The sequence below is a fragment of the Tachyglossus aculeatus genome, chromosome 2 (genome assembly GCF_015852505.1).
Source record: "Tachyglossus aculeatus isolate mTacAcu1 chromosome 2, mTacAcu1.pri, whole genome shotgun sequence".
Lineage (NCBI taxonomy): Eukaryota > Metazoa > Chordata > Mammalia > Monotremata > Tachyglossidae > Tachyglossus > Tachyglossus aculeatus.
The window spans coordinates 67,024,456-67,038,523 of NC_052067.1; the positions used below are offsets into that span (position 1 = coordinate 67,024,456).

Genomic DNA, 14,068 nt, shown 5'->3' on the forward strand with positions numbered 1-14,068 from the left:
TCTCACTGTCTCAATTCCCATCTTACAAATGAGCGAAAGGAGGATCAGAGAAGTGAAGTGACTCACCCAAGGTCACCCAGCAGACAAGTGGCAGAGCTGGGATTAGAACCCATGGCCTTCTGATTCCCATGCCCGTGCTCTACCCACTACACCACGCTGCCTCTCAAAGGAATTGATTACTGTGATAATGGTCTGTGTGGTGTCACTGGTACATTTTGGTCCCTACCAGTCATGTTCCTACTGGGTACAGAGTGAAACAAGCAAATAAGCAGGCAAAAGTACACCACATTGGGAAGTGCACCTTAAGTATTTGACATAAAACACTCATTACAGCTATTTATGGCTAAAGTGAAGGCACCACAGTGCCAATGCAGTGCACACCACAGACCAGCAAGCAATTGTCAGGTAGCCTTAGAGTACAATTCTGCCTTTCTCTCACCAACAGCCATCTCCTAATCCAGGGATTGCGTCCAACCTGATTAATCTGTAATCTACCCCAGTGGAAAATTATAAAAATCAGTTATCCGGAAGACCTCCACACTGTAGCAAGTGATAGCTTTTTTATTTCTTTTCTTCCTTTTGATAACTATTTCAGTTTTCCTTTCTAATTTTAATGTTTTCATGTAATGGGTTTAATTTTCTCTGGTTCTTAAATGTAACTTTCCCAATCACCATGACAGCCAGAATACAGAAGGCAGATAAAGAAAAATACAGAAAGCTTATGACATCTTTTTCGATGAAGATAAGATTCCTTAACAATTTCGCATGTTGCTGGGAAAGAAACAAAAGCTGAGTTACAAGAAAAAAAAAGAAATAACTCGGTTTCCATGTGCCAAATATATAAATTGTTGCCCTTCATTTTCAAAGAAGACACCGCTGATTGTGAACATCACCTATAAATGTGTGTTGCTGCCAAGACTAATGAGGAATCCACAGTCCCGGTCACATTAGGCACACAAAAAGGTTGTCCCTTGTTGTTCCTGTTTCCTCTTTGTCTCCTTGTCTCTCTTTCCACGGGAAGCAGCCTGAACTAGAGGAAAAAGAACAGCTCTAGGAACCAGAGACCCTGGGTTCTGATCCCAGCTCTGCCACTTGCCTGTTGTGTGACCTGGGGAAATTCACTTAACTTCTCTGTGCCTCAGTTTCCTCAACTGCAAAATGGGGATTCAATGTCTGTTCTCCTTCCTATTTAGACAGCGAGCCCCATGTGGGACAGGGACTGTAACCAGCCTGGTTAACTTGTATCTATCCCAATCAATCAATCAATCGTATTTTTTGAGCACTTAATGTGTGCAGAGCACTGTACTAAGCGCTTGGGAAGTACAAGTTGGCAACATATAGAAGATATATAGCTTAGAAGAGTGTTGGACACATAGTAAATGCTTAACAAGTACAATAATAAAAATAATAATTAAGCTTTTAATCAAAGAGAGCCACTCCCTTCTTGCTGGCAATGCACGGCGCTGTCTCACCTTAGCAAATGACTCCCAGTTTTCAGGTGAGATGAAGCACGTCAGGGGCTTGGTTTTACACTATCCTTAAAATGCTTCCTCTGCCCTACTTGTTTTCAGTTTCTCCATTTAAGCTCTCCAAACACCAGCTGTTTGGGTTTGCTGCTCAGTCAATCAATCAATCCCTTATTGTGTCCAGGGCATTGTATTAAGAGCTTGGGAGAGCACATTACAGTTGGCAGACACAATCGCTGCTTCAAAGAACTTACAGTCTAGAATGGGAGGTAGAGATTAAAATAAATTACATGAAAGGGAAGCAACCAAGTAGAAGGATATGGACCCAAGTGCTGTGGGGAGTGGAGGTAGAGTGAGTACCTAAGTGCTTAGGGGGTGGAACTAAGGGCTTGCGGGAGACAGTAGGGAGGGAAAACAGGGTAGGGGAATGAGAAATGAGCCAGGGAAGGCATCCTGGAGGAGGTACGATTTTAGCAGAGCTTTGAAGACCACGAGAGAGCTGCTCTGTCATATTTGGGGATGGTTTATAGAAAAGAGGGAGGAACTGAATAAGGGGTTGAAGAAAGCTGAGGATATTGCGGCGGACAGTGGGTAAGTTGATAATAGAGGAGCGAAGTGAGCAGGCTGGGGGAGGAGTGAAGATAAGTAGGGGGGAAAATACTGAATTAGTATCTTAATTCTGATAGTGAGGAGTTTCTGCTTCTTCTAAAGTCCCACCCAGCATAGCTATGTTAAGCATTCATTCTAGAATTTCACTGCCTGTGACCTCGTCTTTTCATTCATTCATTCCATCATATTTATTGAGCACTTACTGTGTGCAGAGCACTGTACTAAGCGCTTAGCACTGCACTAAATGCTTCATTTGATCCTGAGTATGGCTCGTATATGACACTAATGGAATTGCTAAAGTGTCAATTAATATTAATCTTTGTGGTGATAAAAGCCGATTGGTTTTGAAACCTCCATCTTTTACCCACAAACGTTTGGTGAGCTATATTCACTTTATAAAGATTATGCTTTCCAAAGCTCGTAGTGCAGTGGAGATTTAGCAAGATTGATCAACAAAGACAGTCAACACAGATAACTCGGGCCCAAAAAATCCATTTGGGGGGGGGCTAATCAATCAATAAATCAATCCTATTTATTTAGTGCTTACTGTGTGCAGAGCACTGCAGTAGTGCTTGGGAGAGTACAATATAATAGAGTTAGTAGATATGTTACTTGCCCACAACAAGCCTATCGTCTAGTGGGGCGAATTTACAGTCTAGAGGGCCTAGATTGCTGAATCCGAATTACCCACATTACAAGCTATATTGTTCAATGTAATTTTATAATTGCTAAACCTGCTTTGCATTTTGAGCTGCAGAAGCTCTCTGAGTTAAAAAATACATTAACACTTTAAAAAGAATCTTCATTTTAGGGCTTTTTTACCGTCTAATCAAGCACCGAGCACTAAGCAGAGCTTCAGTAGGAATGGGAGCAATGTTTTCCCAGCCCTTTTTTCCTGTGTCCACTAAAAAGATGAAGATCTGGACTCTTTCTCTATTTAAACCCCAGAAAACAAGCAGCACGGCATAGTGGAGAGACCATAGGCCTGGGAGTCTGAAGGTCATGGTTTGAATCTCGGCTCCGCCACTCCTCTGCTGTGTGACCTTGGGCAAGTCACTTTACTTCTCTGTGCCTCAGCTACTTCATCTGGAAAATGGGGATTGAGAATGTGAGCCCCACGAGGGATAGAGATTGTGTCCAACCTGATCTCCTTGTCCACGCCGGAGCTTAGTACAGTGCCTGGCACATAGTAAGTGCTTAACAAATACCATTATTATTATTATTATTATTATTATTATTAATAATAATAATAATAATAATAATAAGCACTAATGGAGAGGGAAAGGAGAAATATCTTCATTAACAGTATCACAAAATCATGGCACACAGGTAATAGTGCAGTTTTAAGAGGCAGAAAAGTATTAGAGCTTAAGCTCTAGTTTGGTCCAATGTTTCGGCATACGCTGAACCACATGTCCCTGAAAATAATAATAATAATAATAATAATGGCATTTATTAAGCACTTACTATGTGCAAAGCACTGTTCTAAGTGCTGGGGAGGTTACAAGGTGATCAGGTTGTCCCATGGGGCGCTCACAGTCTTCATCCCCATTTTACAGATGAGGGAACTGAGGCCCAGAGAAGTGAAGTGACTTGTCCAAAGTCACACAGCTGACAATTGGTGGAGCCGGGATTTGAACCCCTGACCTCCGACTCCAAAGCCCGGGCTCTTTCCTCTGAGCCACGCTGCTTAGAAATTTGTCAATTGATTGACTATTTTAATTCATCTATATGATCAAGCTAATTCTGGATCCAAGGAGGATTCTTTTCGTTGTTTGAAATTTATCTGACTGATTTGTCTATATGGTTTCTCATTTACAGGATAATGATCAAATCTCCACATGACTTTGTCTATTTATAAGGACATGTTTTGAAGTTCGGGGGACTATATCAGGGACGTTTTAGAGCCTATAAGATCTGATGTCAGTACACAATATGTAATACATCTTGTACAAAGAGGGAACAAGACATGGACAGAAAAAAAAAATCACCAGTGTTGGGACATCTATTCTTCACCTTCGCAACAAAGGAGTTGGTCAGTGAAGACGTTGTAAGGGGTTCTATGAGGATCCATCTTGCCACAGAGTAATGTCCTCAATGCAGCCACAGGTAAGATGGTGATGCTGATGACAATGAATCAGCTTCTCAAGAGATCTGATGATTTCGTAGTCGGGGAGAGCGAGACTGGCAATATTCAGGCCCAACATCTGGGAAACCACCTCCCTGAAATCCACAAGCTGCAATTCCAAATAACCAAATGATCAACCAGAGAGGAAAAATCCTACTCCAAAGTCACACTCAACAGTAAGTTCTGGAAAACCCAGACATTTGCAGGGGACCTAGATTAACAGAATATGAGGGATAGGCAGGCTACCCTGTGGAAATCACAGTCAATGACACCTAGAGTTTCTGAAGGAGACAAAGGGTATTGTCATAGCCAAATTAGGAATAAAATAACTTTGGACTTAAATGTGCCAGCTAAGAAAGACTTCTGACTGTATCCTTATCTTTCAATCTCCTTTTCACTGCCAGACCCTCAAATTTGGGAAACATAGAACTCTTCCCGACATGACTCACTCAAATGGAAGAAAGGGAAGAAATTCCCCAGAGCCTCTTCTCTCCCCCACCCCCTCCCATCGGTCCTATCTCTTAGGGTCAAGATCATCCTTTCCTCCAAGATTTTCTTTCCGAAGCACCTCGGGTCTGGAAACTCAGCACTCACTACTCTGCCTGACATGCGAGTACAAGCAGAGCCAACAACCAAAAAGAAAAAAGACCAGTTCTTAGATCGGCAGTCCACTCTGTGGCCCTTTGAGCTTCAGCAAAGCAGAGAGATGAAAGCCAAAAACAATGGGGGTCAGGCTGCCCAGTACATGTTTCTTTTTGTGACTGACCTGATGTACGGGCCAGATAAACTCTCTTCCTTGCAACTAGCAAATGAGTGAGTGCTTTTTTATGAGCTGCATATGCACTTGCTCTTCCATTGTTTATGCATCACTGTTGAGACTACATCTCTTCCCTGCCTGGTTAACTGTAGAAAACCTGGCCACATAAGAAACCAAATCAAAGGCAACATAAGATCCCATAAGGAACCATTCAAATGCAACGTGTAGAACACACCAAACTGGATGGTCCTCAGGGTTTCTAGCTCATTAAAAGGGCTTCCACTTCCCTTTCTTTTTCCCACCATTTGTACAGAGTGTCTGGGGTGGGAATTGTTCATTTTACTGTGGGCATCCCAAATAGACAGAGAATCCAGGTTCTGTTGCCTGTCTGCTGTGTGACCTTGGGCAAGTCCCTCAATTTCTCTGTGCCTTAGTTACCTTATTGGTAAAATGGGTTATTAAGACTGTGAGCTCCATGTGGGACATGGACTGTGTCCAACCTGATTAGTTTACATCTATTTATTTATTTATTTTACTTGTACATATCTATTCTATTTATTTTCTTTTGTTAGTATGTTTGGTTTTGTTCTCTGTCTCCCCCTTTTAGACTGTAAGCCCACTGTTGGGTAGGGACTGTCTCTATATGTTGCCATCTTGTACTTCCCAAGAGCTTGGTACAGTGCTCTGCACACAGTAAGTGCTCAATAAATACGATTGATTGATTGATTGATCTATCCCAGTGCTTAATATAGTGCAAGTGCAATGCAGTACAGTACAGTGTACATATACACCAGAAAAAAATTGGAAATATCACTCTGTGCTCTACAGTAATGCATGGTAGCAGTCTCATAGAAGCAAGATGACAGCATTCATAGTTTCCATCCTCATTCATTCATTCACTCAATCATATTTATTGAGTGCTTACTGTGTGCAGAGCACTGTACTAAGCACTTGGGAAGTCCAGGAAAACAAGATGTCGGTTATGACAAAAGCTTCTTCATAAGTGATTCATTTTGTTGCAAATAGGCTCAGGGGAATTTACTGGATCAATTATTTAACAGTGAGGGGAAAGTCAGCTGTGAGCTAGTCTTTTCCTTCCCTGAAACTTTAGATCAAGTGTGGTTCCAACCAAACACTTGGTTTTAGGTTGGAATAGAACCAATTTGGGGCCCTCTTGGCAGGGGTGGTGGGGGAGATCTGTGAATATCTCTGTATATATGTTTGCACATATTTATTACTCTATTTATTTATTTATTTATTTTACTTGTACATATCTATTCTATTTATTTTATTTTGTTAGTATGCTTGGTTTTGTTCTCTGTCTCCCCCTTTTAGACTGTGAGCCCACTGTTGGGTAGGGACTGTCTCTATATGTTGCCAACCTGTACTTCCCAAGCGCTTAGTCCAGTGCTCTGCACACAGTAAGCGCTCAATAAATACGATTGATTGATTGATTGATTGATTGAAGAGCGGTCTCTGGCGATCAACACTGGTTGGAGGGATTCCCCCCAGACCAGCCAGTTCCGGACCAGAATCCCTCCGGTTTGGGATTGGACTGATCAGGGATGTTCTGTCCCAATCTGACCCAAATTCACAGGCTCACACTGAAATCAGACCCTTTCCCTCCTTTGGAAGAGAAGTGACCATTGAACATCATCTCACAGACCTATAAAATAATAATAATAATAATGGTATTTGTTAAGTGCTTACTATATGCCAAGCACTGTTACAAGCACTGAGCGCTGGGGTAGATACAAGATAATCAGGTTGTCCCACATGGGGCTCACAGTCTTAATCCCATTTTACAGATAAGGTAACTGAGGCACAGAGAAGTTAAGCAACTTGCCCAAAGTCACACAGCTGACAAGTGGCAGAGGTGGGATTAGAACCCACAGCCTCTGTCTCCCAAGCCCGGGCTCTTTCCACTAAGCTAGGGTGGTTTTCAGCATTTCTAGGTAGTGCTTTTATTACCTAAGCGCCTTACATTATTTAGTTATTTACTCCTCGCAACAACCCTGCAAGATAGGGTTTCAGCTATTATTACCCCCAGTTTGCAGCTGGGGAAACTGAGGCATGGGGAAGTTAAGTGACTTGCCCAGAGTCACACAGGAAATGGGTATCAGAGTCAGGACTCAAACCCAGGGCCTTCGGCTTTCAGGCCCGCAGCTCTTCCATCACACCTCGCTGCCTAGTCCCATTTCTGGTCATGCAATGCACTTATCCTGGCTATCTAAAAGGACTGGAAATCATTTTATATGTGTCATGGTAGAACACATCAAAGTAATAGCAGTTGGAGAGAAAAAATGCTTTTCAGCTAAAAAAAACCAACGGGATGAAAAATCAGATTTAAAAAAAAAAAAGTCATTTCAAGCTCTGATATTGACACTGAAACTTCAAAATCACCGAAGTTACCCTAGCTTAAATTTCTCTTGGGCTGGCAAAAAAGTGCCAAAAGGAAAAATGATGAATAAAAAGAAGAAAGATACTTATCCTGAAGGCTAAAGGAAAAAGAATCATTCAGCTAGGCTTTGGTTGTCACGGGGAAAACCATCACAGTGTTCCTCCAAGCATCCTCTTGCTACTGTTGGAGACAGAATATTTGGCTGGTTGGACTACTGTTCTGACCCACAATAGTTTTGCTTAATTTATTATGTTCATTAAAACTTGAAGCAGACCAGAGGAAGGACAGCAAAATATACATAATAATAATAATAATAATAATAATAATAATAATAATGATGGCATTTATTAAGCACTTACTATGTGCCAAGCACTGTTCTAAGCACTGGGAGGTTACAAGGTGATCAGGTTGTCCCATGTGGGGCTCACAGTCTTAATCCCGGCTCCGCCAACTGTCAGCTGTGTGACTTTGGGCAAGTCACTTCACTTCTCTGTGCCTCAGTTACCTCATCTGTAAAATGGGGATGAAGACTGTGAGCCCCCTGTGGGACCACCTGATCACCTTGTAGCCTCTCCAGCGCTTAGAACAGTGCTTTGCACATAGTAAGCGCTTAATAAATGCCATTAAAAAAAATCCCCATTTTACAGATGAGGGAACTGAGGCACAGAGAAGTTAAGTGACTTGCCTAAAGTCACACTGCTGACAATTGGCGGAGCCGGGGTTCGAACCCATGACCTCTGACTCCAAAGCCCGTGCTCTTTCCACTGAGCCACGCTGCTTCTCTTATATATACATGTATATTCGGACTTGCCCTTCTAAAACAGGAGACGCCATCATCTTCATCAACAACTTTCTCAGGTCTGCATGTAGAGTTAACCTGTTACTCTGTTCCTGTGCATGTGTCCCTGTGCCTAATCACACTTTCCTACTTATTTCTAGTTTCATTTTGCCCTTTCCTTTCCCCTTCTTCCAACTTTTTTCTCCTCTCCAATGCCATGGAGACAAAATCAAGAGCTCCCAACCAAACCAGCTGGGCTCGGTTCAAATGAGGTCCAAGGCAAAGCAAGGAACTAGTTCCTGGCAAGTGTAATCACGTCAGCCATATGCGACGACTAACACCCAGTCTTATTAGAGACCTGGGGTGAACAAGGCTAGGACTCCAGATTAGACGGTTGTAGGGCCCATGGTTCCTCTCTCCTTCACGGGCTCGGTACCTATACTTTGTAGCGATTCCAAATTTAGTATCATGAGCCATAAAAAACATCTGCTAGCCACACCACTTTCTCCAAAAAAAAGTATACATACCTGACTTTCTCTCTTCGTCATTTCTTCCACTGTTCTTTTCAGGGTCTTCATTTCACTGGTTACCACCTCTAACGTGTTCTTGGCCCTTTCTTTATCTTCCTTAGCTTCATGCGTAATGAAATCCAGTTCTGATTTCACGGAGGTTAACTTCTTCTCAGCTTTCTCCTTCATCTTTTCCAGCCTGTCCCTGGACTTGTTTAGAACTTCTATGGCTTTGGTCTGTTCGAGAGTTTTAATCTAAAAATGAACCAGGATAATCAGACAAATAGGAAAATGAGGATGTCTTTGCTTATTTCCTTGTGGAAGTTGTAAGAATAAGTCAGATCAGGAGTAACTGGGATTCACCTACTGAATAATGCAGACCCAGAAATAAGACAGAGAACTCCCAAATTTAATCACATTCTATGTTAAGATTTCCATCTGCAAGGTCCTACGTTTAAACATCTCACAATGAGCGTGTCATTATGCCCATCATTAATGAGACAAACTGTAAGGGCTCAGCCAATGAGAGGATTATGAAAAGGAAGTTCTTGGCCTGAGTTTTAAAGTTGTCTATGTAGGATTCTAGGTAAATCACTAAAATTCCCAGAATCTCAGTTTCCTCACCTGTAAATCTTAAAAAGCCCAAGATGACAAAAGAACTATAAATACCTTTTTAATGAATAAAACCCAGAGGTTCTCTGTAGAAGCAGCGAGGCCTAGTGGATAGAGCACGGGCCTGGGAGATAGAAGGACCTGGGTTCTAATTCTGGCTCTGCCACTTATCTAATAATAATAATAATAATGATGATGATGATGGCATTTATTAAGTGCTTACTATGTGCAAAGCACTGTTCTATACTCTGGACTTCCACATTTGGTCTCTGGAGCATTCAAGAGTGCTTGTTGGATCATGCTCAGTAGTTCATATTATGATTGAGTTAAAAAATTTAAATTGGGGTCCACAAGTGGGCCAGAAACCATGTCAAATTTATTTTTATCTACCCCAGGGCTTAGCACATAGTTCAGCAAGTCGCTTAATTTCTCGTACCTCAGTTACCTCATCTGTAAAATGTGTATTACGACTGTAAACCCCATGTGGGACTTGGATTACATCCAACCTGATTACTTTGTATCTTCCCAGTGCTTGGAATAGTGCCTGGCATGTAGTATGCACTTAACAAATACCATTAAAAAATCAAAAATTAAAATTTGGAAAAATAGAGACAGAAGACTTGCTTGTGAACCAGTTACAGAGTTCAGTTGGCAAAGACTCTGCATTCTAGCTCTTCAGCAAGCCTGAGAGTGGGGAGAAAGAGGGCAGGGTGAGAAATAGAGAAAGGTCCTCAGTAAGAATAATAAAAGCAGTGATATTAAGACTGTGAGCTTGTTGTGAGCAAGGAATATGTCTGTTCATTGTTATACTGTACTCACCCAAGTTTTTAGTACAATGCTCTGCACACAGTAAGTGCTCATTAAATACGACTGAATGAATACATTATAATTAATAATTTAGTAAGGGCATAGTATGTGCTAAGCCCTGGGGTAGATACAAGATAAATTTGACATAGTTTCTGGCCCACATGTGGACCCCAATTTAAATTTTTTTCCCAATCACAATATGAACTACTGAGCATGATCCAACAAACACTCCTGAATGCTCCAGAGACCAAATGTGGAAGTCCAGAGATTTAAAAACTCTCCAGAGGTAATTCAGAGATTACCCCCATTTCCAAAAAGAAGAACTAAAGATAAAGGCTAAAACACCATAAGTGGGTTTTAAAAGTTAGGGACCCTAGCATAGCTACACTCTAGTAGAACTGAACTGACAGAGTTGTGGCCTCCACAGTAAAGTGTTGTGGGTTTTTTTTTTTTATTCTCCCTTTAGCTTAAACAGTGAACTGAAATTGCAGTGCAGGATATTCTAACTAAAAGGAAGATGAAAGGAGTACTCTTCAAGTTTTGATAAAACTGATACACAATGGAAAATCTAACAATCTACCCATCAGTGACTTTCTCAGCCCTCTCTTCATAGCTACTAAAACAGTTGCCAGATCTGAGAACCCACTTTTTAGAATTATTCAGTAGTATTTATTGATGTGTATTATGTGCAGAGCACTGTACTAAGCGGCTGGGAGAATACAACAAAATTAGAAGACATGTTCCCTGCCCAAAATGAGTCTAGAGGGGGAAACAGTAATACTACAAGAGAAGTAATGTAGCCTAGCAGATAGCGCACTGGCCTGGGCATTAGAAAGACCTAGTTTCTAATCCTGGCTCAGCAACACATCTGCTGTGTGACCTTGGGTAAATCACTTAACTTCTGTATGCCTCAATTTCCTCATCTTTAAAGTAGGGACATGGATTGTATCCAACCTGATTATTTCGTATCTACCTCACTGCTTAATACAGTGCTGGGCACATAGTACGCACTTTACAAATTCCATAAAAGAGGACAGAAAAATAAACTTGCCGTTATGTTAAGTTCAAAGTGTGAGAAGGCCTTACATTGTGAAGGACGGCTCAAGGATCCCGGATCTTTTTCTAATGGAAATGGGAAAAGAGACTAGAATGTAAACTCCTTGCACACTCCCAAAATGTAGTGCTCAGGATACAGTAACTGCTCAATAACTACTATTGATGAACTGACTGATTGCAGTGTTCCTTCTGTTGGCACAACGATATCAGAATCCAGACTGAAATCCTTTTGAAAGTGAGCAAACATGAGCACTCAACCCCACTTGAGGGTCACTTGCAAAATTTAAGGAGAGAAAGCCACAGAAGGCTTTGAAAGCCGTCCAACATGGATTAGATGTTTTATGGTTTTTCCACTCAACAGACAGGCTTATACTTTCCATTACTGCCTTTTTTTCCATCTAAAAAGGCTGGGGAAAAATTAAAATGGAGAGGCTCTTTTCAGAACTAAATTGAACAGTTATTTCTAGCTTCATCCAGAGTAATGTTTGGGGTGAAAGAATATGGACACTTAATATCCTAGCAATTGAATAGGATTATAGGTGGATTGTGGATCATAGTTTAACTAGACCAGGCATTTAATTAGATGTTCTGCATTATCCTATTTAAAAGAAACCCAAGAACATCTGATGTTCATAATCATGTGTTTGGCTAAATCTTCTTAAAACCAAACAAATGTTCTGGAAAAGAGTTCATTAGTGAGGGTAGGAAATAAGTGTTTTTTGATATGGGTATTACTTCTACCCTACAAAGAGTTTCATCAAAATGTTACTTTTAAACCAGTACACTCTGCTGAATTAAGTAAAGATCCTAAATGAAAACTTGAGGATTGGACCACATCTGCCTGTAACTCCCCCTATTGCTCCCTGTTGGCACCCAATACCAAGAGAAGCAGCGTGGCTCAGTGGAAAGAGCCTGGGCTTTGGAGTCAGAGGTCATGGGTTCAAATCCCGGCTCCTCCACATGACTGCTGTGTGACCTTGGGCAAGTCACTTAACTCCTCTGAGCCTCTGTTCCCTCATTTGTAAAATGGGGGTGAAGACTGTGAGCCTCACGTGGGACAACCTGATCACCTTGTATCCCCCCAGTGCTTAGAACAGTGCTTTGCACATAGTAAGCACTTAATAAATGCCATTATTATTATTATTAAGAGAGATGAGTAAGTGTCAGTGTAAGTAAGTGTAGGGAGAGAGGAGGGAAAGGCAGACTTTTTGCAAGTAATAGAGCAGTGTGATTTGGAACTGTATCTAGCTTGTGTAGACAGAACCATAATTGCGTATTTTGAACATCATCATCATCATCATCAATCGCATTTATTGAACGCTTACTATGTGCAGAGCACTGTACTAAGCGCTTGGGAAGTACAAATTGGCAACATAGAGTCGTGAAGGAAACATAAAAGAGTTGAAGTAGTGTCTTGCTTTTCCTTTCACCTGAAACTACTCTAAAGATGCTTCAACCTCCTCCAAATGGTGTTCTGTCCTAAAGTGAGCACTGGCAGGCTATTGCAGCTGGAAAACAACTTTTGCCATGACCATTAAAGAGCAGTAACAAAATATACGTTTGGTACGTGCCTTGAATTCGTTAGCATCAGAGAGTTTGGCCTTGAGCTCTGTCATTGATTCTCTGGCCACGCTGAGCTCCGTCTGTAGCCTCTCCACCTTCTTCTGCAACTTCCTGGCTGCTAGAAGGGCTTCGTCCTTCTCCACCGCTAAGGCGGTTCGCCCTTGCTTCTCCTCCTCCATTTGGGCTAGTTTCTGCCGCAGAAGGCTCATGTGTAGTTCTCTGCTCTCAAGTTTTTCTTTCTGTGTCTTTAGCTGATTGGAAAAGCAGATTTCAAAGACTCAACATTCAGCAAATCTAAGCGGACTATTACTGTAAAGCTGATCTTTATCTACATTTCAATAAGACTGATTTATGTGATTTTTTCTAGGCATTATTCTAGGCATCTGAGAAGAACTGGACAAAAGAGCTACAGAAAATGTGCAGAGCAGGCAGGCTTTCGAAATTTGATTAGCTGAATCATAATGAAAATGTGAAATTGCATTTAAAACTACTAAAATGGATATTCACAGCCAACATGTAGTAACACATAGCCTAACACACAGCAAACCCACACCCAACTAAGGAACTGAAAGTACTCAACTGAATTCAGCTGTGTACCAACTATTTGAGCAATTCAGTGATTTATTAAAAGGTGCCCAAAATGATGGTTGCTTTAGAAAAATTAAAAGTGCCAAGGAAATTCTTTGAATTTTAAGAGGCTTAGGGCACATTTGGAGAAAAATTACTTATCGAAGAGACCTCATGGGATAATCTTATCCTGAATCAGGTCCCTGATCAAGTCTTCACCCAAACCAGTCAGGAATGTTCCTCGTGAATCAATTAATTAGACAATAGTGTTTATTGAGTGCTTACTCTGTGCGGAATGATAAAGTAGGATTTTGTTGTTGTTGTTTCAAGTGTTGTAATTTAAAACTTCAGTTGTGTTGAAAAAGCAGTCATAAAAATATATTGTATTTTTTGCTGTAATTGACTGCATAATGTAAACCTAATAATTTTGACAGGGTTTTTCCATTTTGCAAATTTGCTTTACTTTTATGCTGCTGATCCTTTTTTATTGACTTTGTAAGATTTATTTTATCAAAGCAATTTTGTGGTAACTTGCTCCTGTCATGAATTATTTAAGATTTTTATAAGTTTTCTGAATACTTTACAAAGCACTTGCAAGAGTACAAGGATCTTACTGTTAGCAAGTACTTAGAGACGTCCAGACCCTTCCCATCGTCTGCCATAAGTACTTTCCACTAGATTGTAAACTCCTTAAGAAGAGAAATTGTGTTTACTAACTCTATTGTGCTCTCCCAAGCACTTAATACAGTTCTTAGTACAGTTCCCTGCACAGTGTAAACACTCGATAAATATTACTGATCGACTGACTGATTATT

General features: G+C 41.0%; 1 protein-coding gene across 1 annotated transcript in view; it reads right to left on the reverse strand.

Moving 5' to 3' along the window:
• Positions 1-3,850: 3,850 nt before the first annotated feature.
• The window catches only part of CCDC170 (coiled-coil domain containing 170), a 91,087-nt gene continuing 80,869 nt past the window's right edge, over positions 3,851-14,068 (reverse strand). The window contains exons 9-11 of the mRNA XM_038762284.1: positions 12,695-12,937; positions 8,667-8,903; positions 3,851-4,312 (exon numbers count right to left, since the gene is read on the reverse strand). Of these exons, the coding sequence (XP_038618212.1) occupies positions 4,136-4,312; positions 8,667-8,903; positions 12,695-12,937 (657 nt within the window). The 3' untranslated portion in view covers positions 3,851-4,135. The remainder of the gene's footprint in view (positions 4,313-8,666; positions 8,904-12,694; positions 12,938-14,068) is intronic.